The sequence below is a fragment of the Carassius gibelio genome, chromosome B6, assembly GCF_023724105.1.
Source record: "Carassius gibelio isolate Cgi1373 ecotype wild population from Czech Republic chromosome B6, carGib1.2-hapl.c, whole genome shotgun sequence".
Classification (NCBI taxonomy): Eukaryota; Metazoa; Chordata; class Actinopteri; order Cypriniformes; family Cyprinidae; genus Carassius; species Carassius gibelio.
In genome coordinates this window covers 8,098,906-8,123,654 of record NC_068401.1, presented here as the reverse complement: position 1 = coordinate 8,123,654, position 24,749 = coordinate 8,098,906, and the positions used below count along the sequence as shown (strand labels likewise).

Below are 24,749 nucleotides of genomic sequence, written 5' to 3'. Positions count from 1 at the left end.
AAATATTTTTGGTTTAGCAATTATTAGGCTAGCTGTTTGTTTTTTTCTTAGACAGTGGAATTAGCAAACCTATAACATCTGTATTTAATTTACGTGGAAATCCATAATGACATCATCTGTTATGTCTGTTGAAATCACTTTCATCCAGTTTCAAAATATGTTACACCCAAAACACGTTAGAACGCATGACTATACCCCCCCCCCCCCCCCACCACTACCTGAGACCACATAACAGTGTAGTCGTGTAAAAAAGCTGTTTATTTGCAATATAACACCACAACCTTTAGTTAATGTATATTACTGTATGTGTGTAGTTATGGTGTAACGTGGATTGGATGCTGGCTAACATTTCCATTACATTTGTTAGAAAGAATACTGACGTAACCTAGCAGCCCCCACCCCAGAAGAGTTTATAGCCTGCCCTGAATCTTAACTATGCTCTGCATTCCTTCAAAAATAACAAAAAAATAACCACATTCCTCTTAAAAACACAAGCCGATGAAATCCAAATGTTTGTAGACTTACATTTTATGTCTGCTTAAATGCTATTTAGACAAGTCAAGGGGTGTGACTGCCTTAATTTTAACTTTAATCCCTGAGGGGATGTTTAGGTTGGGGAAGGATTGAGCAACATCACTTCCTTATGAGGTGTTTAGGCGTGTTCTGTGAATGGGGCATTGACCGCGTTCTCTATCTAACGCTAATACAAGAAGTCGGAACCGTCCTGTACGAAGAAACCAGTTCATCTTGTGAGATTTTTTTTTCTCAGGTATTTACAATTTAAAGTACAACCACTGTTACCGTTTTCTTTTGAGTTTTTGTAATGGCTGTTTGACGTTTATGTGCGCACGTTCAACTATTCATTGGACTTCAGGGAAAGAGGTAAAAGGCCACAGGTGAGCCTCAGGTAAATTCACATGCTTTTTATAATCAATAATACATTTTCTCCTTTTAGTGCTTATAGACGTTTTGTAACATACACGCGAAACAGGTTACATTTTAGTTATCATTTCATTGTATATAGGCGAGCTAGTCTACATGTATTTTCAATTCCGTGAAAATCAAAGCTGCGTACTCTGTGACATGTTTGTTTATCGCTTGTTAGAAATTGCGTCAAGTTGCTTTTTAATTTTTTTTGACAAGAGATTCGAGTTTATGTAGTCGACTTTCCTAAAACCTAAATTACAGTGAAAATCGTCATCTTAAGGATATATTGCGTAATAATTGAGTCATCTTATGTCAAAATTCCATAACCATAGTTTCCATAACCAAAAATTAAAGTACCAAACATAGGAACGCGTTCAAGCTGTGTTTATTTATTTTTATTTATTGATAACAGTGGTGACTACCAGGTTACTACAGTTTATCTAGCCTATAGTATGGTGTTAACTAATAAAATGTTTTTTTTTTTTTTTTTTTTTTTTGGATTCGAGCAGCCAAATGCATAATGTAGTCTGTTTTGGTGGAAACTATGGTTTGCTGTGTGCTAAGTATTTGTATGACGTTATCTTTTAGCTATAACATGCATAATGTACAAAATTGATCCCATAACATTGAAATGAAAACATAATTTTATAATTTAATTTTAAAAGTAAAATATGGTGTCACAAATTCATCACACTTTAATTTCAGTACTTGAAATCAGAGTTTATTTATCAAATACTATATAATAAAAAGCCCCCTTTTTTATTTTTTTATTTTTATTTTTTATGAGGGCTGCATTGTTGTTCTTAGTAGTCTTATTGCCAAGTTACTGACAAGATACTGCAAACAGATGGAATGGATGTTCTGGCATAACGGCAAAAGCATTTTTACAGTGTACATATTAATCTCTCTTTCTTCTGTTTTTGTCTTTTTTTCTGTTCAAAGGTTATCTTGATCATGTGTTTGGAGTAACAGTGAAGTCTTTTCACCTCATGACAGCAGAGATGCTCATCAGCCCCAGGACCTTGTTAAAATGTGTCTGGTTGCAGATACATCTGACCTGTGCACTGAAATCATGCCCCACAGTCCCGCAAATGAATCTAAACTTTTCTGTTACCTACCCTGTCTCTTTTTTCCAAACTGCAAAAGCCATACAGAACATAGTTGTTAATGAAAATTTCAATGAGGTTTATGTGGCCTCTCAAAATGTGGTTGAAGCCTTGGACAAAAATCTCACCAAACTATGGAAAATAAGAACAGGGCCAGTTGGCAGTTCAGAATGTGAAACCTGTCATTGTGATATTGAGAATGAACCGGGAACACCACTGGACACAGATAACCAAGTTCTTATTTTAGAGCCTCAGGGCTATTTGGACTACCTGTACGTCTGTGGGAGCACACAGTATGGAGTCTGTAACATGCTTGAACTAAATCCAAGCGGAAGCCCCTCAAGCATTAAATGTTTTTTTGATAAAAGTGCCAACTCACACTTAGATTGTCCTGCCTGTGTTGCTAGTCCTCTGGGAACAAAGGTCAGCGCGGTCAATGAAGGATTTACAACGTATTTCTTTACTGCAGCTACCATCAATACCAACATTGCTGGATCTTTTGGCAAACAGTCCCTTTCTGTTCGTCGCTTGCTTGCCACAGAAGATGGATTTGACAGTCACGTGAAGGGTCTGACAGTTCTTCCTGAATTACAGGATACATTTAAAATCGACTACATCTATACGTTCTCTACGAAAGAATATGTGTATTTCTTATCTGTACAGTGGGAGAACCCAATGAAACCAAACACCAAGTTGCAGACCCATCTTGGACGGCTGCCCATCATGGACAGCGAGCCTTGGATGTATAGGGAAATTCTTCTGGAGTGCCGCTTTGAGCCCAAACGCAGGAGAAGGAGCTCGTGGATTAAGGATATTGTGTTCAACTCAGTTCAAGCTGCTCATTTCGGTACAGCAGGCAAGGAGCTGGCTGATGAACTAAGAGTGAATATGGACCACCCAATTCTTTATGGGGTGTTTGCTGAAACAGATGAAAAGGGGAATCCTATCAGAAAGTCTGCCTTGTGTGCATTTCCAATAGAAGATGTGAACAGTGAGATTAAGAAAGGGGAGGAGTCCTGCTGTTCAAATCGGACGGAGCGGCTCTCTCGGGGATTGTGCCATTTTCAGCCTTGTGAAATGTGCCCACATCAGGTGAGTTTTTGTTTCTCACTGCAGCTTATTGAAAATTGTCCATTCGTCTTGTTTATTTATTAAATCTGCGTTTCTCCATCCTGCTCCTCATGAAGTCTTCCAGTTTTGTGGGCATTAACACAAAGAACTGTCCCTTTAATTAAAAAAAGTAATGTTTTTTTTTTTCAGTTTTAAGAAGTATTTTCTTAGCATTTTAACATTACATCAGCTACTGATGAACACATACATTTTTATTTGAATTATGTAGGTCATTTAAAGGATTTAAAGCAGTGATATTACGCAGTGCCTGAAAATAGTCCCCAGCTACGCTGCAACTACACAAACTAGCTGGGGACTATTTTCCGGTGCTGCGTAATATTACTGCACCTGCTGCACCCATGGTACGGCAGCATAGTTCTTTGATTATTACTCCAGAATGAGAGTATAGTTCCTTGTAGGGCTGTGAATCTTTGGGTAGGCAGCAGTTTGATTCGATTCGATTCACAGGTTTTCGATTTGAATCAAGAACGATTTTTGCAAATTTAGAATGATTCATTTCACAATTCGATTCGATTCGATTATAATGATTCAATTATAATGATTCGATTCTGCACTCTCTAAGTGCATTCACAGAATTATTTAAATGCTTCCCCTAAATTCATAAATGCTTAGTCAGGGGGCAAATTACAGCAGCCTTTAAGGTTAGAGAACCATATGTTAGAAAAAAATTTTTGTACATTGTTAAATGCTAGTTTAATTATGCTATGGCATGATGACATACTTTAAAATATATGTAAGCAAAGATTTTTAAAAAGAGCTTTAAAAGTATTATGTATAAGCTAACAGTTTCAGAAGTGACAGAAATGTCAAATACTGTACAATCATTTTATGTACAGTACAGACCAAAAGTTTGGACACACCTTCTCATTCAAAGAGTTTTCTTTATTTTCATGACTATGAAAATTGTAGATTCACACTGAAGGCATCAAAACTATGAATTAACACATGTGGAATTATATATGGAATTATATACATTAAAAAAAAATTGTGAAACAACTGAAAATATGTCATATTCTAGGTTCTTCAAAGTAGCCACCTTTTGCTTTGATTACTGTTTTGCACACTCTTGGCTTCTCTTGATGAGCTTCAAGAGGTAGTCACCTGAAATGGTCTTCCAACAGTCTTGAAGGAGTTCCCCGAGAGATGCTTAGCACTTTTTGGCACTTTTGCCTTCTGTCTGCGGTCCAGCTCACCCCTAAACCATCTCGATTGGGTTCAGGTCCGGTGACTTTGGAGGCCAGGTCATCTGGCGCAGCACCCCATCACTTTTCTTCTTGGTCAAATAGCCCTTACACAGCCTGGAGGTGTGTTTGGGGTCATTGTCCTGTTGAAAAATAAATTAGGGTCCAACTAAACGCAAACCGGATGGAATAGCATGCCGCTGCAAGATGCTGTGGTAGCCATGCTGGTTCAATATGCCTTCAATTTTGAATAAATCCCCAACAGTGTCACCAGCAAAGCACCCCCACACCATCACACCTCCTCCTCCATGCTTCACGGTGGGAACCAGGCATGTAGAGTCCATCCGTTCACCTTTTCTGCATCGCACAAAGACACGGTGGTTGGAACCGAAGATCTCACATTTGGACTCATCAGATCAAAGCGCAGATTTCCACTGGTCTAATGTCCATTCCTTGTGTTCTTTAGCCCAAACAAGTCTCTCAAGTCCTTTCTTTAGCAGTGGTTTCCTAGCAGATATTCTACCATGAAGGTCTGATTCACACAGTCTCCTCTTAACAGTTGTTCTAGAGATGTGTCTGCTGCTAGAACTCTGTGTGCTTAACCTGCGATTTCTGAGGCTGGTGACTCTGATGAACTTATCCTCTGCAGCAGAGGTGTTTCTTGGTCTTCGCATGTGAGCCAGTTTCTTTGTAGCGCTTGATGGTTTTTGTGACTGCACTTGGGGACACTTTCAAAGTTTTCCCAATTTTTCGGACTTAATTTCTTAAAGTAATGATGGCCACTTGTTTTCCTGTACTTAGCTGCTTTTTCTTTTGCGTTATGGTTTTCTTGCAAATTACAAATTCTAAAAGTCTATTCAGTAGGACTATCAGCTGTGTATCCACCTGACTTCTGCACAACACAACTGATGGTCCCAACCCCATTTATAAGGCAAGAAATCACAAACATTAAACCTGACAGGGCACACCTGTGAAGTGAAGACCATTTCAGGTGACTACCTCTTGAAGCTCATCAAGAGAAGCCAAGAGTGTGCAAAGCAGTAATTAAAGCAGAAGGTGGCTACTTTGAAGAACCTACAATGACATATTTTCAGTTGTTTCACACTTTTTTGTTATGTATATAATTCCACATGTGTTAATTCATAGTTTTGATGCCTTCAGTGTGACTGTACAATTTTCATAGTCATGAAAATAAAGAAAACTCTTTGAATGAGAAGGTGTCCAAACTTATATAGCCATGTATTAACATGATTATTATTATTATTTTTAATTATTTTAATAATTTTCAATAATTATTTTAATAATTAAATTAACTTTTTTTATTACTTTTAATTTTCTGTTAGTAATCAAATGCACTGCTCGACAATAATCATTTGTAATCAATATTTTTTTCCTAATGGCAATTTTATGATTGCTTTATATAGGCGACTACATTTAATTAGCTATTATTTTAATTTTCTCCACAGAATTAGGTAGAAAACTTAATTTATTTATCTGTCCGAGATCGGCGATTCACAATTAAAAAATCATGTTTCAAGATCGATGCATATGAATTTTCAGGGTTTGTAATTGATGCATCGAGAAAACAAGTGAATCGTTACACCTCTGGTTCCTAGCCATATCAGCCTAGAAAATCTCAACTTTTAATTTTCCATCAGTCTTAGTACATTAGTAACTACAGAATAGTCAAGTTTTAAATAGGAAAAATATAAAAATTATTTGGTCATTTTTGAGCGAGATGCTAATGGTCTAATCAGATTCTGTGATCTATGCTAAGCTAAGCTAAAAGTGATACTGCCAGACACGGAGAGTGACTGAAAGAATTAAAAAATGGTAAAACTGAACTGTTTAACTCTAGGGGAGATACCTTAAAATGCACAAATTCAATGTAGTCATTCCCAAACGTTTTTCTCATCTGAACATCTTTCATCTAATATATATTACTTGAATTACCCTGAGATTTTAATATTTTAATAATTAAGTATCACATTTGCATGTTCACGGTTCTCTGTGAGTTAGGGGTCACATGACATGCAGTTAAACAGATGAAATATTTTAATATTTGTAGAAAGTGTTTTATTTTGATGAATGTTTTTTTGCAATTATTTTTTTATTTAGTCCGTTTTTTATTATTTATTAATGATTAGCTTTTCATTAAACTCACAAAACGCCCTTGCAGTTCCTATACAAACCCCAGTTTGGAAAACCTTGATGTAATGTTTAAGTTACTTCATGTTGTTAATTACAATGAATGGAATATATTTTCCTCCTCTTTGTGTTTTTTTATATCAATACGGAACAAGATTATCCTATCTGAATTAATGTCATAAACAAATTAGGCCAAATGTAATGTAAAAGTAATCAAAATAAATTCCTGATCACATTACATACAATGTCGGTATAATGTAATGGATTATGCAACTAAATCCATTTTTTGTCATGTAATGTGGAATCAGTAACAGACCACAGTTTCTAAGGAATCTACCCAGCTCAGTATATAGGTGATACCCAATGGGGATGTAAAGTGTATTAGTCGAGTATTGTTCAACAATTGGGCTGGTTTGAACAGCATAGAAATGTTCTTATTGCCCTAGCAACCCCCAAAACACCATAGCATTTCCCCCAGAACACACTAGGAACCCTATGAGCCCCTTAGCAACATAGAAACCACGCCCTAGTAATGTTACAGTAACTTCCAGAACACTCTGGCAAACACCTAGGAACCTTTGCCAAAACCATCTATCTTAGTTATTCTCTTTCGTGTACCTTGTCCCCATCTTGTGTTATTTAAAGGGTTTGTATAATTGTTCTTGTTTATATTTCATAACCTATACCTTAAAAGGAGTGGACCATAGAATATTTGATAGTTAGTGAAGCCAGTTTCAGGAAATGACTCACAAAAACATTTGGTTTTCGTCTAAACTCATGTTTGGCTGCACTTGCTCAGGGATCACTCTGTGAGAGTCAGGCTTTATCATACTGATTCCAGCTGCCACATGCTCCTACATGAACTGTAATACGTCACGCAATACCTTACTGTTAGACTGAACTTTCTGTGGCAGATAGTTGTGTTGAGTACAGTCTTAAACAGGCAATAAGCCAGATGTGATAAATCAAGAAAAGCATGCAGTTTTAGGATGTTCACTACTGACGTCAACAGTTTGTTTTTAACCAGTCGAAACAGGGATACTGAGGAGGTTGGCTCAAATAAAGCCAGATTTACAATGCAATGTCCTGTAGTTATAGATATGTATTTTAACATGTCAATTGTGAATAGTTTCTGGACATTCCACCCTGTACATCTGATTTTCATAGTTTTTGTGTTTTCCCATTAATATTGAACTTTTTTAATACAATTTTTCCTAAATATTTTAATCCGTTTATCAGAAAATCTTTCCTTATTTACTCAACGTTCCAAAGATAAATTCTGAAGAATGTGCTGATAACCACTGGATCACCAGGCTGGAGAACTGAATCAGTCAGTTTCAAAAGCACATAATTCTGACAACAAAAGAATAATTGCTCTTATGAACTCTTATGAATTTGCCTCCTTTATGTAGGTCCAGATTTCCAGTGAAGAATAACTAAAATTAATCTCACAGTTATCATATTAATTCAGAAGAATTGAAATATCACAAAACCACTTTAATTATACTTTTAAGGTATCTTTAAATCTTTATTGAAATATTGGAAAAGTTAGACAATTTTAACATTTGTTTACCATGGGAGCAAAAAAGTCAACATAAGCGGTATGACATCTGCTCTTAAGCTTATTAATTTCTATAGCAATGGAAATGAAATCCTGACTGGACAGTAAATGTTTGCTTTCTAATTATTCAGTGAGTGCTACCACCAACAGACTGCACATATCCCTCAAATCTTAATTTGGTACAAGGGTTCAAGCTTTAGGGGCAGGAAATAATTTATTACTGCCAGATGGTGTCTGTAGCCTTCCGTTTACAAGTTGTTGCTTCCTTTTCACTGGGGTTGCTGTTAAAGTATATTTTTTTCTGTCACAGTGTCACCCTTTTGAAGTCAGTAAAAAAACTGAAACAAACATGGCACAGGAAATGGACAATGAGGGAAAAATGTTCATTTGACGAAGTGTACAATAATGTTGTTGTTTTTTTAACAGTCCATTGAGCTTCAAATGCAGGCAGGACATACAGAGTGTATATTGTTGCAATTACTGATTATGCACTTTACATTTTGTCAGATTGGCACTTTCTGTGTATTCCGTGATTTAAAAAAAAAATTATTTCTTGCAAATCAATGAAAAGTTGGATGAAAATGTTTTCATATTCTCTAAATATATTTATTCACTCAATATTTTGTTTTATTTTGTCTAGAACCCAGATGATTTGAAATGCTACCATATGCCCACAATGGTGGCAAAGCCTTACTACAGAGTGGACTTCTTCAATAGGCAGATGAACAATGTGCTCTTTACTTCTATTTTGGTGACTACCATTGAGACCAAGACTGTGGCACACATCGGCACGGATGATGGAAGGCTTTTGCAGGTTATTATGGCTTTTTTTGGGGGTAGAAACTGAATCCATTTAAAATTATGAATAATGATTGGGACCTTACTGAAGTTTAATGGGGAGCTACAGTAGCATATGTGTTGCTGACGTATATTTAAAGTGTTTCAGACACCAATCTGTCATCTCTTTCCCCCTAAATCGTTATTTATATTTCACAATTTTTTCTGAGGTGTACACTCGAAATTTAAAGGCAAAATGTCAGAATTTAGTGGTATTCACAATTAAAAAATAAAAAATAAAAAAATTAAAGTTTATATCCTGCAGTTCTGAGAAGAAAAGTCCACATTTTCCAAAGTCCACAAAGTAAATAAAAATCAGAATTGTAATATAAAAAGTTACTATTTACTTTTTTTTTTTTGTATTCCGTGGTGGGAAAAAACTGAATTACAACATGTAAACTTTCATATCTCGTAATTCTGACCTTTTAAATAAGATTTGCTAATTATATATTGCTTAATAGCAAATGCGTAGTGACTTCTGAATCCTATCCTTATTCATACTTAGCTCATACTGTATCTTTCCTGCAAGTCAGTGGCCAATACGATCATAAGCCAGGCTTTTATTGGCTCCCTATATGGGATGGAAACAGTGAATAATTTTTGCTCTTTTAAGGACATATATCATATATATTTCATAATTGTGTAGCTGTGACTATGTATGCTGTGTAGTTTTGACTGTTGACAAACCAAAAAAAAAAAAAACTTTATACTTTTACTTTTCAGGTTATTCTGAGCAAATCGTCCCTTGTAGTGTTTGCCAACTACTCTCTTGTGGAAGAAATGCAGAAAGTGTCACAAGCTGCTGTTCTTTCTTCCGAGTCTCTGCTCTTTGTCGTTGGAAACAAGGTATGCACATGCATTCTGTACAGTTCAAAAGCTTATCAGCCATCAGTAGTGAATTAAAGGTTTAATGTTTAAAATATACAGACAAAAAGTGACTCATAGTTTTCATCTTCATTTTCCTGTCAAACCTGTCTCTCTTCATCTTGTATGTGCAGCTGATAAACGTGTCTCCCAGAGGTCCAGGCTGTGCCCATTTCCTCAATTGTTCAGAGTGTTTAGCAGCCCCCAAGTTTATGGGATGTGGCTGGTGTGATGGAGTCTGTTCCCAGATGCATCAGTGTAAGGATCAGTGGAGTAACAACTCCTGCCCTCCAGTAATCACCCAGGTAATGCATTGCATAATTGGGCAATAAATGTCACAATAAACTGTCTGTCTTTTAAGTTTGCGTTTCTAATAAACAGTGAGTGTGAACTGATAACATGAAGGCTGCTTCAGAGTCATTGTAGTCATTTCAGGGCAGGGCTGTGTTAACAACCACAGTATCTGTTGGACTCTCACCCCTGTCTCATACTGGACGGAATGCCAGCTTTGACTCTGAAGTAATTTGAGTGAAACAAGAAACCTTTATTTCTTTAAAATTTTCCACATATATTAGATAGTAAAATTAAATAAAACAAACAGAAGTATGAAAATTGTGTAGTGACACAATAGTACGATGTTATGCTGAGCATTTGTTTGCTGTTATTTTGTTTCCCAGTACTTAGAAAAAAAAGTACTTAGACTTTGCTTATCAATACATACATAAAACACGTGCATATAAATTACTCACATATACATGCATACTACTGGATGTTCAAAAATACATATATAAAATACACATGAACACTAATATGATATCGATACCAATACATATAATGTTAGCAATGTATGCATACACACTTGTGAATAACTTGCGTATACAAATGAACTTGACGCACACAAACACACCAGCACATACTCGCACATACAGTACATATAAACTTGATCAGTGCATATACACCTATTAAACACTCGCACATACATATAAACTCGCTGCATACAAATGCCTTCTATTTACACTGAAAATTCACGCACATCCACATATGAAATCACTTGCATATATATATACATACATATATATATATATATATATATATATATATATATATATATATATATATATATATATATATATATATATATATACAGTATATATATGCAAGTGATTTCAAGTGATATATATGCAAGTGATGCAAGTGATTTCTGTATATTAGAAACGCAAAAAAAAAAAAATATATATATATATATATATATATATATATATATATATATATATATATATATATATGTGCAAGTGATTTCATATGTGGATGTGCGTGAATTTTCAGTGTAAACGGAAGGCATTTCAGTGTAAACGGAAGGCATTTCAGTGTAAGAGGAAGGCATTTCAGTGTAAACGGAAGGCATTTCAGTGTAAGAGGAAGGCATTTCAGTTTAAGAGGAAGTCGTTTAAGCGTGAACGGAATTTACCTGTCTATATACCGCATTTGCAATCATGGACAGGAATCATGCTACACCTGAAGCATTTTGCGAAATGTTCTTTCTTCGCCAACTATTATCAGATCAATTACCGTCAGTTGAATCGAATGTGTTGGCTGCTCAACTGCAGTCAGAAACACAATCTGAATCGCGCACTTTGTTTCGGCCTTCAAGCCCTGGCATGCAAAGCATCAATAACATGCAATTGATGCCAACATCATCCGCCGGTGAAGTTCACGGACCATGATATCACACTCGCCAGCAGTAAGTTAATTGGCAGTTTTGATTAAGAAAAAGGTGAGAATTTCACTTCAATGCAATCTTCACTAAATACCTTCCAAACGCTATGCAAGTTACACACACAGAGAGAGAGAGAGAGTTTAACTGCCTCTAGTTAAAAAATATAAAATGTGTTCCCAACTAAGTCCCAGTCCCACTAGTGAGCTTAGCCATTTTCAGAATTAAGGTATAGATCAACTAACACGTCGATATAAAAGTGTTTAAGCTACTTAAGCACATATTTCAGAATCGAAATATCATAGATTTCATAATATAGTGAGTATGTTTTCAAATATTTTGAATAAAACAGGAAAAATGAAATAAAAGCGATCCATGTGTCATACATATTGTGAAATTCTCACCTTTTTCTAGATCGAAACTGCCAATTAACTTACTGCTGGCGAGTGTAATATCATGGTCCATGAACTCGCCGGTGTTCTGAAACGTTCAGTGTCTGAGATATTTGGTGTCATTGAGAATAAAGAACTATATATAAAGACTCGTATGCAGTAACAGCTATTTAACTTTTTTTTTCTCCTTAAAAAAGGTTTCACATGGAAGTGCATGAGAGCCTACAGTTCATGTGGAGAAGCTGTTTGTTTTTAATTAAAGAATATGTTACAAATCAGCAGAGTTTGATACATGCACTTCTGCCTGTTCTTTTTTTCCTAGTTTGCAGAAGCTCTTCTAATGGGGGAGATTTACATTTTCTCAAGTTATATATGAGCCACTATTGCACACATGCATGAACACATGGGTAAACATTCTCAGAATTAACGTTTGCTTTTTTATCTGATGCTGTGGATGGTGGTTCTTTATCAAAAAAAAGATCATGTTGGTGGATATTCTGGTGATAGATAGCATGGTCCGTGGATAATTCATCTCAAAGTGCACCACAATGCAGTATATGATTAAGGACAAAAAAAGTGTATAAAGACATTTTACAAACTTTTTATAACTACATAGTACATTTTATCTACTAAATGTATAATTTGGGGGCAATAATAAATAAATAAATAACAAAAATAGAAAGATTAAAAATCTCTATATTCCAGTTCATGTGTTTTAAAAAAAAATCATTCACCTTTCGCTTTGTTATTAATTTTTTTTTTGAATGATTGAGCAAAAGATTAGGAATGACATAGATCTCTGTCTATGATTACAAATGTGGTTACTTCCGTTCACGCTTAAACCACTTCCTTTTACACTGAAATGCCTTCCGTTTACATTGAAAATTCACGCACATTCACATATGAAATTAGTCAGGTGCGACTTATTTATCGAAATTAATTTGACATGAACCGAGAGAAATAAACCAAGAGACAACATTACCGTCTACAGCCGTAAGAGGGCGCCCTCTCGTGGCTGTAGACGGTAATGTTTTCTCTTGGTTCTTGGTTCTAAATAAATGCGACTTATAGTCCAGTGTGACTTATATATGTTTTTTACCTCGTCATGACCATAGACTGTATAAAAACATGGACGTAGTGTCCGTGACGTCACCTGTAGACTCCTGAAGAGAGTTTTTGAAGCCTAAAGTGTGCAGAGCGAGCCGTCGCCATCTTGGCAGCTCGTCACTGCGCGACTCTCCCGGACAATCGAAAATGGGCAAAAGGGCGGGAGCTGGTTGCTGAAGCCACACCCACCTAGTGCGACGGCTTTGACAGCAGTGGCGATTCACCTGTCACTCAAGTGGCCACGCCCTTAATTATGCAGAACTTTAAGGCTTAATATAATTTAAACGGATGAGTTATAAAAAAATTCAACCCCCTCACTGTTGTCATGAAGGGCAAAATTAGCTATATAGACCACAATTTTAACATGGGGAGTCTATGGGATTGACTCTCTTTTCCAGCCAGCATCAAGCGGCCAGTCGATGAATTGCAGTTTTAATCACTTCCTTACTGGCTTCACTAGAAAGAGTGGGAGGTTGCCGCTCGGTCGTGATGTATTTTTGGACTGATGCGACTTACACTCAGGTGGGACTTATAGTCCAAAAAAAATATGGTATGCTCGAGTGTTTTATGGATGTGTATGCGCGCATCGAGTTTATATATATGTGCGAGTGCTTAATAGGTTTATATGCACGGATCAAGTTTATATGTGTGTGCGAGTATGTGCACGTCTGTTTGTATGCAGCGAGTTTATATGTATGTGCGAAAAAATTAAAGGATTGCAATGCATAAGAATTTTTCTGGGCTAATTAAATATATATATGTAAGTGCCTACATGTCATAATGGAAATCGCATGTATCAGAATTAGGCTATCTATTTGCTCCGAGCAGCTCCTTTTCATCTCGGAGATGTGTTCTGTCTTTGCGGTTGCCAAATTCCACTGTGTAAATAGCAAATCCGTCATGGCACGAGCACAATTGGCACTTAAAGGGAATGGAAGATGAGACTCTTATTAGTTTATTGCATGTTATGCCCAAAAAACACCCATTACTCATTAAGAGAATATGGACAACCCGTTTAGACCATGCGTCCTGGTGCACCAACCTTTTTTCGTCGTTAAAATAACAAAAAGTGGATTTGGACATGCCCTGAGTGCACCTGCACTGTGCGCTTTACACATTGCGTTTAGATCATTAAAATAGGGCCATAAATATTTAAGTATTTGGCTGTGATGAACACCATTGCAAATCCACAATTTTGAATGGCTGTTTACATATGTTTTAGAATGTAGTGCGGCTGCTTTTTTTGTGGGGTTTCCAGAGTAAAGGCTTATTTTTTCTGCAGTTTATGCAGCGAATGTGCTTTCATTCAGGGTGTTTCTCATGTGTTCCTCATGTGCCTCTTTCAAGCAGTATACAGTGGTGCTGTGCATTTTGACCGGTTGAAGGGAATAGTATTCTTAAAATACATTCCAAATTCTGAATAATTTGTCATATATAAATATTCACGGTATTTAGAAGTGCCCACTATAACAATATCGTGCATATTAATTACCATGATATCTCGCATTACCGAATACCGGCACAGGTCTAATTGGTGCTGACTTCACAATATTAAAATTTTTACTTTATTTCTTATTAAATAAATGCATCCTTGGTGAGTGTAAGAGACACCTTATAAAAACATAAAAAATTTTACCAAGTTTTTGAATGGTGGTGTAAATTTGTCTTTGCAAATTTTAAGCATCTAAGCATAAGCATTTAGTTTAAAAAGCTATTAAGAACTTTATGTATAACCCTAAAACTAGATTTGCTTTTCAGTTTTTCCCAAGCACGATGCCTTCAAATGGTAAGAGTGAAATCACTCTTTGCGGCTGGAACTTCCAGTCAGCTTCCCAACCTGCTATCACTCAAACCTCTCATCAGGTTTATGTGGGAAAAAGTAGCTGCACTGTTATTCCAGAAAAAAGCAGGAGCTCCCAGTAAGTAACATATACACATTTTAGTTTCTCCACAAAAAAAATATATAAATACAGTTCTTTCCCATTGAAGCAGGAAGTTGTGGCAGATGCATATCAAAGAGAGATTGGGGATTTTTGTCATTTTTCAACCCAAAAATATCCAGTACCCTTTCGTTTATGAGACAGATAACCTTTGCAACCTCACACATACATATGTGTTGTTATTTTAGTATTATTTATATACTATCACAGTGTTTATTAATATTTTGAATTAGCTTTTATTTAAATTATTAGTTCTAATAGTAATTTTAGTTTAAGTTATAGTCTTTTTATTTGTTTGTTTTTTCTAATCTTTTAAATGATCAAAACCAATTTTTAAGACTTTTGGTTAACAATAACAACATGAATGTATTAATAAATGTAATTTTTCATTCTTCGCTCAGGCTGGTGTGTAGGATTGACGGTGAAATGTCAGGTCCAGAGCAAACTGTTGATATAACAATACAAGTGGATGAAAAGAGTGTGGAAAGTGGATACTACATCTCTGGGAATGCTAGCATACAAGGCTTCAGTTTTGTGGTAATGAGCAAAACATTCTCAGTCTTTAATTACTTAACTTAAATATGGTTTAACACATGGACAGATTATTAAGAAATATTGGATTGTGGTACTGCTGCTGATGAATTGGATAAATGAAAGTTTTGAAAAAGAAAATTTCCTCTAGTATTTTGCCATTTTAGATTGATAAAGCTCTTATCATACCTCTTATCTCTCATAAGACCCCAGAAATCACAGATATCAGTCCAGGCATAGGACCTAAGATTGGAGGAACCCTGATCACCCTGTCAGGAAAATATCTGGATGCTGGTGGAAGCAGAACGGTCAGCCTCGGAGAAAGAAGTTGCCCAGTTGAAAGGTTATTGTGCCAAGTTATGAAATTCACTGTTTAGGAGTTATAAATCAAGGATTAGAAATATAAGAGTGCCAGTCTAGTACATTGTTTGTAACCACTGAGTTCTGAGTATTTTCCTACTGTTGTTTCTCCAGCATCTCCAGCGATGGGACGTCTGTTGTTTGTAGGTCTGAAGGTGCTGAGGAGACTTCAGAGGTAGATGTAAAGGTTTTAATTGATGAATCAACTATTTCAGCCACACAAAAATTCAGATATGTGTTGGATCCTGAGGTGACGACTGTGACGCCCAACTGTGGTTTTAGAAGGTGAGTCAAAACATTCAGTTTTACTTTTAAATTGAGTTTTTAAAAGTAAATTTATAATTTTTTTACTATGTATTTTTTTGGGTCCTGCTACAATAAAGTGGATCAAAAATCACTATCTTCGGTCAGAACCTGGACTCTGTTTCCCAAGCAGTAATTAACTACAAAGGCAACAACAACACAGCACCTGTGCAAACCGTAGGACTGATTTGTATTTTGAAGAGCCATGTTTAAATGTTTTAAATGTTGCAACTTATTGGATGATGTACCTTAGGTGTGTGTTAGTCAAGGGAATCCCAACCAGATAGAGTGTATAAGCCCTGAATGTGAGGAGTCAACAGGAATCCTCTCTGTGGATCTGGATGGAGCCAAGGAACTCCTGCCTCAGACGTTTACCTGCCATGCTAAGGGAGAACCCATCCCATTTGAAACAGAAGGCAATGTGCTTGAGCTCAGCCCAGGGCAGGACGAAGTCTCACTGCATGTACGTCTCACTGGTTGCATATATTGTATGGTTATATAGTCTTGTATATGGTCTGAACCAGGGGCAGACTGGGACCAAAAAGTGGCCCTGGACTTTCTGGCCCACAGCAGCCCACCACATCATAACACATTCTCCTAGAACTCACACTTTGCATTCAGTTAACAGATCCATACGAACAATGAATGAAATAGAAGTTTTTTTTTTAAGTCAAACGATAGCTTTATGTGCTTTACAGATAAATTTGAAGTCTTTATTCCATCTAGATGTTCAATAATAGATCATCTTTGGATCTGTTATACAAGTTCATGATCCGATTCGTGAAGAGATGATTCTTTTGAGTCAATCTTTTAAAATAATCATTTATTTTGTTGAACGAAACCAGTGTGGAAACCAATGGTTCACAAACTGGATAGATCTGAGGTGCAAGGCTCATAAAATCGCTAGCTCGACATCCCGGGGCTTTTGTGTTTTCCAGTCGGGCTCCAATATATATCACCGCCCTGACCGACGGGCTATCTTTAATAGTGATGTAAGGTTCCTAACTTGAGTGTTGTTTACTCGCTTGAAGGGGTGAAACGGATCGTAGTTGATCGTTTGCACTTGTTTCTAAATCTTGCTGATTCAAACGTTTTAAACAATTTGCACATACTCGTTCAAAGCACGCGCCGAGAGCAGCATTTCAGTACAATGCGCGTACACAGAACTGATTCATCTTTCGCGTATCGTAACTTCTGATTGAACACATACACACAAAATAGTCTCAAAATAATTGTCTCTGCAAGTATTCTCGTAAACACAGTTGGTTATATTTTAAGTGAACGTATACAGTGGCCTGCTGCTCAGAGAAATTCACTGTACCGGATAAATCTGTCTCTCTCTCTCTGTAAATTAGACGACGTGAAAGGGGGCGTGTTTCAAGATACGCAATGAAGTAGACCAAACTAAGCAGGGAGGGAGGGCAAAATACTCACATGCAAACAACACACTCCTTGTCGGCCGCGACTGCGCACGCGCGATCATCCATTTGCGTAGAAAAGAGATGTAATATTATGATTTCTGTTATTAAAAAATATATATATTTGTGTACCGGGTGGGGCGGCCCACATTGGCCAGCGGTCCAACGGGAAATGTCTCAGTGCTCTAGATGGCCAGTCCGCCCCTGGTCCGAACAGAACAAAAATCCTGTTCAGAATACATAAAATAGACAGACATAAAAAAAATACAAACAACACAATGAATGATTTACTAAAATTAAATTATGACTAAAATGATGACAGTAAGATTATTCTTCCAGATGTATTTTATCATAATCTAATCACATTTTTTTATTCCAGCACAAAAAACTAGCCCTGGTGTCTGATTGCATGAAAATCATTATGACAATTAATGGAGTGGATTGCAAAGCTACAGTTCTGGACAATGAGATCACCTGCAGGATCCCCAAAAATCTGACTATCTCTAGCCAGGGGGCGCCAGTTAAGGTCAGAGCCTGTCTATTGAATTCAGTCTTGATTAGTTCAAGTTGGCACCGCATCTGTCATTCATGATGTGCTGCTGTGTCATGTGTGTTTCTCAGCTGTTCGTGAACGGAGAAGAATATTACATTGGTGTGGTAGTAACTACAAACAGCAATTTTATTATGGGCATGGTGCTGGGCATCTTGGCTGCAATTGGCGTGGGAGCAGCTCTGGCCTACGTAGCCATGGCAAGAGAGCGCAAGAAAAAGAAATGTAAGTGCGTTCTGTTAAAATAACTAAAACTTTTCCAAAATTAAATGCTCATTTTTTAATGTTGTCAAAATATTTTGTCATATAATACTTGAAAGCAGAATTTTAAAAAATGCATGTAAAAAAATACTTTTGTTTGGTTAGCAGCTGCACTTGCTCAGGTTCGACTATCGTTGCATTCAACTCGCACTGCCGTGGAGAATTATGACAGATCACCTGATGGTGACTACAGAAGAGGTGAGAAACATAAAATCCTGATCCTGAAGTTATTTTTCTTTTTTTATATATCCAGACGGTACCTACAATTGAAAGAGTATGAAGCCCAACTTGGTGTATCTTCATAAAGAGCATCCGATCTTCAATAAACACGAACTGTGTATACTATAGGTCTGATGGTTTCTCCATTCCAAGGCTCGAGCGCAACATTCTCCAGTCTGCCGTATGCTGGGTCAATGGACTCTGCAGCAGCTCCCTTGATTCAATCTCAGGCGATCTCTATGTCCGCTCTCCGGCCAGATCTGTTGGAGGAGGTGAAGAATGTTTTGATCCCACATAATAAGGTTAAAATCCAGCATGACCAAATCATCGGCAAAGGTACATATCTTAGGGCAACGGCAATCCATCTGGATTTGCTACATTGCTTTTTCTCTTTCTTACAGTACCTTCTCTTTCTATTTCACACTTGCATATTTCTCAAATCTTTCTCAGGTCATTTTGGAACAGTGTATCATGGATATCTTACTGATAGTGATGAAAAAGAGATCCACTGTGCCATCAAATCATTGAATCGTAAGTACATTAACACTGTTAAATAGGGGTACATTAATAATGAACTTGTGAATGATACAAAACAAAACGGTAAATATGCTTTTAAATTTTTGAAAGGGATCACTGATCTGGAGGAGGTGGAGCAGTTTTTAAGAGAAGGAATCTTTATGAAGGCCTTCCACCACACTCATGTCCTGTCCCTCTTGGGCATTGTGCTTCCCAGTGATGGACTTCCACTGGTGATCCTGCCTTACATGAAACACGGAGACCTTCGGCATTTTATCCGCTCTGAACAGAGGGTAGCACATTCATTTAATGCTTTGTTACTTTGAATATGAAAGAAAGTTTTAAAAGGGTCAATTTTATTACATGATCCTATCTTTTCCTATATACTACTAGTTGTAGCAAAAATATTAAACATGAATGAAACAGTACAAAACAGAACAAGTATTTGAAATATATTATGTCTCAAATAATTGCTCAAGCAATGTTTTAATCACAAAAAATGCATCAATAAAACAGCCTGTGAACAATGTCACGTGATGTTAAATATACCTCATGAAAGACATTCTTTGACAATAGATAGCCCTCAAGAGCAGCATTTTGATAAATATATGCACTATTTTACATATTCATTTAAATTTAAGTTGAACATTTTGATTTATTCATTGATAATATATCAATTTAAAAAGGACATTGATTTTTGGTTTTGAATTCAGTTTGCAGTCAAGTGCATCCTGAATTTTTGGCCCAGCATTTTTATTTCAGTGCATTACTAATTTGAACATTTGAATCTAGGTAAAATCATGTAAACTTACTAAACATTTGCATTGAAATGTTGTAAAAACATATATCCTTTGTGTTCAGAATCCCACAGTGAAAGACCTGATTGGCTTTGGGCTTCAAGTTGCCAAAGGAATGGAGTATCTCGCAAACAAAAAATTTGTGCACAGAGACCTTGCTGCACGTAACTGCATGTAAGTAAGAGGAGCAACCTGAATTTATCTGTTAATGTATGCATACACCAAAATGTAACAAACAGCTGATTTGTTGTTTTATAGAAGTACAATGTGTATAGACACAACATATCTAACAAATGTAATGAAACTGCATTTCCTAGGCTTGATGAGTCATTTACAGTGAAGGTGGCTGACTTTGGAATGGCACGTGACGTCTATGATAAGGAATACTACAGCGTCAAGGACAGCAAGAAAGCAAAGCTGCCGGTCAAATGGATGGCTTTAGAAAGCCTGCAGACACAGAAATTCACCACCAAATCAGATGTGGTAAGTTTAAATACTGTATAATCTTTTCAAAACATTTCAAGAATAATGGTATGTATCCAATAAAGGAATTTCTATTTCAGCAGTTGGGTATGATTCTACATTCTATATTTAACATGTATTGTATTCCCTCTAGTGGTCTTTTGGAGTGTTGCTGTGGGAGCTGATGACGAGGGGGGCCAGTCCGTATCCTGATGTGGACCCTTATGACATTACAACATATCTAATGCAGGGCCGTCGACTGCTACAGCCACAATACTGCTTGGATTCCCTGTATGATTTTATTTTATATTTACCTGCCTTTTATTTGTGAGGGGGTCATATCATGAAGAAACAAATTATCTTTGGCTTTTTAATATTTATGTTATGAAATTATGTCTTTAAAAGTATCTTTTTTAATAGATGCAAATGTCCACATTTACATGTCAGCAACACCTATTTTACATTCAGAAAACCACAAATCATGGTGAAGTAGTAAAGCAGGATAAATACATTATTAATGTTGTTGTCAAAATATATATGTATATATATATATAAAAAAAGAATATTCTTTTACTAACACAAGTTGATCACAATAAAGAAAAAAATTAAAATGTGAAAATAATAATAAATCAAAAAACTTTTTTTTAGAAACCGCTGTGAAAACCCAACAGAAACACTTAGATTTATATGTAGCTTCATAATTGACTAGACTACAGACCATAAAGAATAATTTATCATTTTGGATTATGTATTATAGGTGGTCCATCATGCTGCAGTGCTGGAATCCTGAGCCTGAGAAGAGACCAAATTTCCCTAGTCTCGTGAATAAAATTCAAGACATCCACTACAGCTTAGAGGGGGAACATTACATCAACCTCCAGATCACCTATGTGAATCTGGACCAGCCTCGGCCCTACCCCCCACTCTCTCCGGCCCCACCTGCTTCTGAACACTCAGACCAGTCCTCCACCTGACCCTGGTCTCAAATCAAATAAGCCTGAGCTGCGTTCATCCTGTGGATTCAGCGGCTCATATGGTCCTGTGAAGTGTGGGAACCAAAAAAGCATGCACTGAAGATGATCTGCTGTATTTGGAGAATCCCAATGTGTGTCAAACTGAATGTACTTTTTTGTGTGTGTGATGGTTATGTTTTTGTGAAGCTTGTGCATGGTGTTAGTTGCATGGCCAAACTGGTGTCACATCTTTGGGATTTTTGACAAATGCACTTTTCAAATGAATTATAAATGTAATTTTTTTTTATAATGTTATGTTTTATTCTGTCTGAATTACAACTGAAAATGTTTGTTATTGCTCAGATAGTATAACACTGTGTTCTATCCTGGTACAAAGTGGCAAAATTCCCGTAACCAAACCATTTTTAGGTCCACACTGCCAGTGAAAATGTCACCCTCTCTTTGTCAGTATTTGATGTTTAATATACATGGGGAGTAGATTTTGGTCCAGTAGACTTTTAGTGGGAGCAGGGCTACCAGCACAGCAGAATAATATATACTAATAATATATACCAAGTGATTTACGCAATGTAACAATGTAAGAGACAGTGAGTAATCTAATTATACTGGACAAAATTATAAACGCAACACTTTTGTTTTTGCCCCCATTTTTCATGAGCTGCACTCAAAGATCTAAGACTTTTTCTATGTACACAAAATGCCTATTTCTCTCAAATATTGTTCACAAATCTGTTTAAATCTGTTTTACTGAGCACTTCTCCTCACGAGAGAGAGCGGGAGGTTGCCGCTTGGTTACAGTCTATGGTTATCATACATAATCGATTAATGGCACGACATTACGTTCCCCTCCAGAATTTAACGTTTAAACATATAGTTGGTGTTCGTTATGATGCCATATACAGTTTTGGGTGTTTCATGTTTAATTTGCCGAAAGCTTCAAGTGCAGTTAATTACAGTATTTGTCATGCTCTGTAAACAGACGACGGGGTTGTTGAAGGCGAGCTCTTTTGTGTGCCTTCAAATGGTTGACCACTGCAGTGTGTGTACCCTGTCGCAAAATGCTGCGAACACTCCTACAATAAAGGTGTTTACATGTCTAGACTGCACTTCAGCAATGCGACTAAAAATACAAATACTCTACATCTTAATTCGATTTCTATTTACTTCGAATATGACTTTAGCCGGATTAAGATAAAAATCTCTGTTTACATGGTAGATTATTAATCAGAGTATTGTCTTAATCCTATTAAAATCGTATTATTGTTGTCGATGTAAACGAACTTGTTGCTTTGTCATGTGCCTGGATAGGGCACGTGGTTTATTAAAGGCTGTGTGACAGAGTGATATGATTACTTGATAAATTATTTGATCAGTTTCATTTAACCTCTTTTTCCAATTCAAGTAAAGAGTTTAAAAACAAGGTCTGAGTTTTACATGATCATTTTAAGATGTTATCATTGATCTCAAGCAGTGATGTACTGTAATACACCATCTACTACTTTATTTTCAAATTATTGCGTAATTATGTGAATGATTGAGGACGCATCTTGTTCCAGCAAAATCTATAAGTATCTTAAGTTATTAATATATTTTTTTCATTGTAGAAATTTTAAATGTGATTGATTTGCATATGCCAGCTGGTGCACAAGAGAATAATATCACCCCCCCATTACATTACACCCATTTTCATACACGAATTGCGCAATGTGTTTGCAAGTGCAACCTTTTGTCGTGTCAAATGTATCGTTTTGGACTTTGATATCTTTGATATTTGATGCTTTAGTCACTGTCGCTATGGTTACGGGTAATAGCTACAAATAGAACCGATTCATTCTTGAACGTTCTGTAACTTTTATGATGTCGTTGAAGCAGATTTGTGGTCGCTTTGGGTCATGTGTTTGATTAGGGCGAACAAGATATCTGTTAACGTAGGTAAATCTCTATAAAAATACATTCATTCATCAAAAATTATTGACTTGCTCAAGTTAATTCCAAAATTTTTCTGAAACTTGTGTTAAACTGCAGCAAGAACCAAAAAACAACAACAGCAAAAAATCTGTATTTCTGAACATGTACACATTTTCTTTGCATGACCTTTTCCATCGACATGCCATGGCTTGAGCCATCACAATGGCAAACTTGTTAGAAAATGTCATATGACAGCATTAAAAGGTAAGTTTAAGATTTATATGAATACATCGAACACTGTACTGTATTAAATTCCAGCAAGCACCTGTAATTCTGGAAAATCACTCAACATATTCTCTGTTCCCTTTTTTGCGTGACATGACCTTTTTGATTTGTTAGAATGTTAAACATGATTTCCTCAACACTGAATTCCTCAAACATGTTCTTCTGTCTTCCTTTTTTTTACATTACTCTTTCCATCTACATGCCATAATTTAAGCCACCATAATGCTGAATACAGTAAGAAAGATAATGTGACAACATGAAAAATAAAAATATTATATAAATAATATATAAATAAAATATTCTCTTTAAATTGATTATAATTCTAGAAAAAAATTCTTAAATGAATCAATTTCTTACCTTGAATGTGTCTTTCCAACCACATGCCATGGTTTGAGCCATCACTAATACACACGTGGTAAGAAATGTCATGTGTCAACATCAAAAACCTGTATTAGCTACCTGTATAGTGTTAAAGAGCAGTAAGAATCACTGTTTTTCTGAACATGTTCTGGTTTTTTCTTTGCATGATTCTTTCCAACTACATGCCAGGGTTTGATCTGCTACAATGATGTGGTAATGTAGATAATCTGACAGCAATATAAGGCAAGTCCAATCTGATTTTTTAAATATGAAAACATCACAGAACTGTTACTTGTTTTAAGTGCAAATTCACTGTATTTCTGAACACATTCTTCTGTTTCTTTGCACGACTCTTCCCAACTGCATGGCACTGTTTGAGCTTTCACACTGGCAAACACGGTAATACCTAAAAATAAAAAATAATTATGAAAAATCACTGTTTCTTAATGTGTTCTTTGCTACTTTTCTACTTTTCATGGTTTGAGCAATCACTATAGAAAGCTTGTCAAATGACAGTAATAAAAGGTAAGTCAAACCTCAAAGTTTTATATAAACACACTGTATTTCTGAACATGTTGTTCTCTGTTTCTAATGATGCTATATAAATCACACAACCCATAAGCGGGCATTATGCATATTACTCCTCAACATGACAATGCACATGAATGCAAAGTTGGTCTGCTTTAACAAAAATAATGTTACCTAACATGCAAATGGCTACTTAGATATTATTGTTTTTAGTAGTCAGTGCTTTATTAGCTCAGTCACTTGGCTGTGACACTGTTCCGATAATAATTTCTTCTATAGGGATTCAGGGCATGTAGTTGTGAAGGGATACACTTTTCTCGTCACTGGAGGTCAGTATATACCTACTGCATGCTCTTTTCCACATGCAAC

The 24,749-nt window shown here is 36.2% G+C and overlaps 1 protein-coding gene and 2 long non-coding RNA genes across 8 annotated transcripts; 1 reads left to right on the top strand and 2 right to left on the bottom strand.

The window, feature by feature from the left end:
• The first annotated feature begins 475 nt into the window (after positions 1–475).
• mst1ra (macrophage stimulating 1 receptor a) lies at positions 476–22,719 on the top strand. Of its 6 annotated transcripts, none has more exons than XM_052559562.1 (21): positions 476–907; positions 1,870–3,125; positions 8,695–8,868; positions 9,615–9,737; positions 9,890–10,060; positions 14,727–14,887; positions 15,310–15,445; positions 15,646–15,782; positions 15,914–16,084; positions 16,183–16,279; positions 16,356–16,565; positions 17,900–18,046; positions 18,142–18,295; positions 18,437–18,529; positions 18,680–18,886; positions 19,001–19,081; positions 19,178–19,359; positions 19,928–20,037; positions 20,181–20,346; positions 20,480–20,616; positions 21,083–22,719. In XM_052559562.1, exons 2-21 carry the CDS (start codon positions 1,917–1,919, stop codon positions 21,297–21,299), a joined length of 4,083 nt encoding a protein of 1,360 aa, XP_052415522.1. In that variant the 5' UTR covers positions 476–907; positions 1,870–1,916; the 3' UTR covers positions 21,300–22,719. The 6 variants fall into 6 exon arrangements, with proteins under 6 accessions (XP_052415522.1, XP_052415518.1, XP_052415517.1 ...); XM_052559558.1 differs by having other exon boundaries at positions 633–769; XM_052559557.1 differs by having other exon boundaries at positions 650–896.
• On the bottom strand, positions 14,897–16,037 carry LOC127960033 (uncharacterized). Its single transcript, XR_008154323.1, has 3 exons — positions 15,900–16,037; positions 15,629–15,808; positions 14,897–15,353 (listed from the first exon to the last, which is right to left on the bottom strand). It is a non-coding gene; the product is annotated as an uncharacterized LOC127960033 (long non-coding RNA).
• Positions 16,573–24,063, bottom strand: LOC127960032 (uncharacterized). The gene is made up of 3 exons (XR_008154322.1): positions 23,850–24,063; positions 18,596–18,810; positions 16,573–17,747 (listed from the first exon to the last, which is right to left on the bottom strand). It is a non-coding gene; the product is annotated as an uncharacterized LOC127960032 (long non-coding RNA).
• Positions 24,064–24,749: the final 686 nt, after the last annotated feature.

Excerpts from the sequence above, each read along its gene's own strand:
- mst1ra (XM_052559562.1), top strand. The coding sequence starts at position 1,917 with ATGACAGCAGAGATGCTCATCAGCCCCAGGACCTTGTTAAAATGTGTC. Across the intron at positions 15,783-15,913 it reads AGAAGTTGCCCAGTTGAAAG|CATCTCCAGCGATGGGACGT; the intron begins GTTATTGTGCCA and ends TTGTTTCTCCAG. Across the intron at positions 18,296-18,436 it reads AGAGCGCAAGAAAAAGAAAT|CAGCTGCACTTGCTCAGGTT; the intron begins GTAAGTGCGTTC and ends TTGTTTGGTTAG.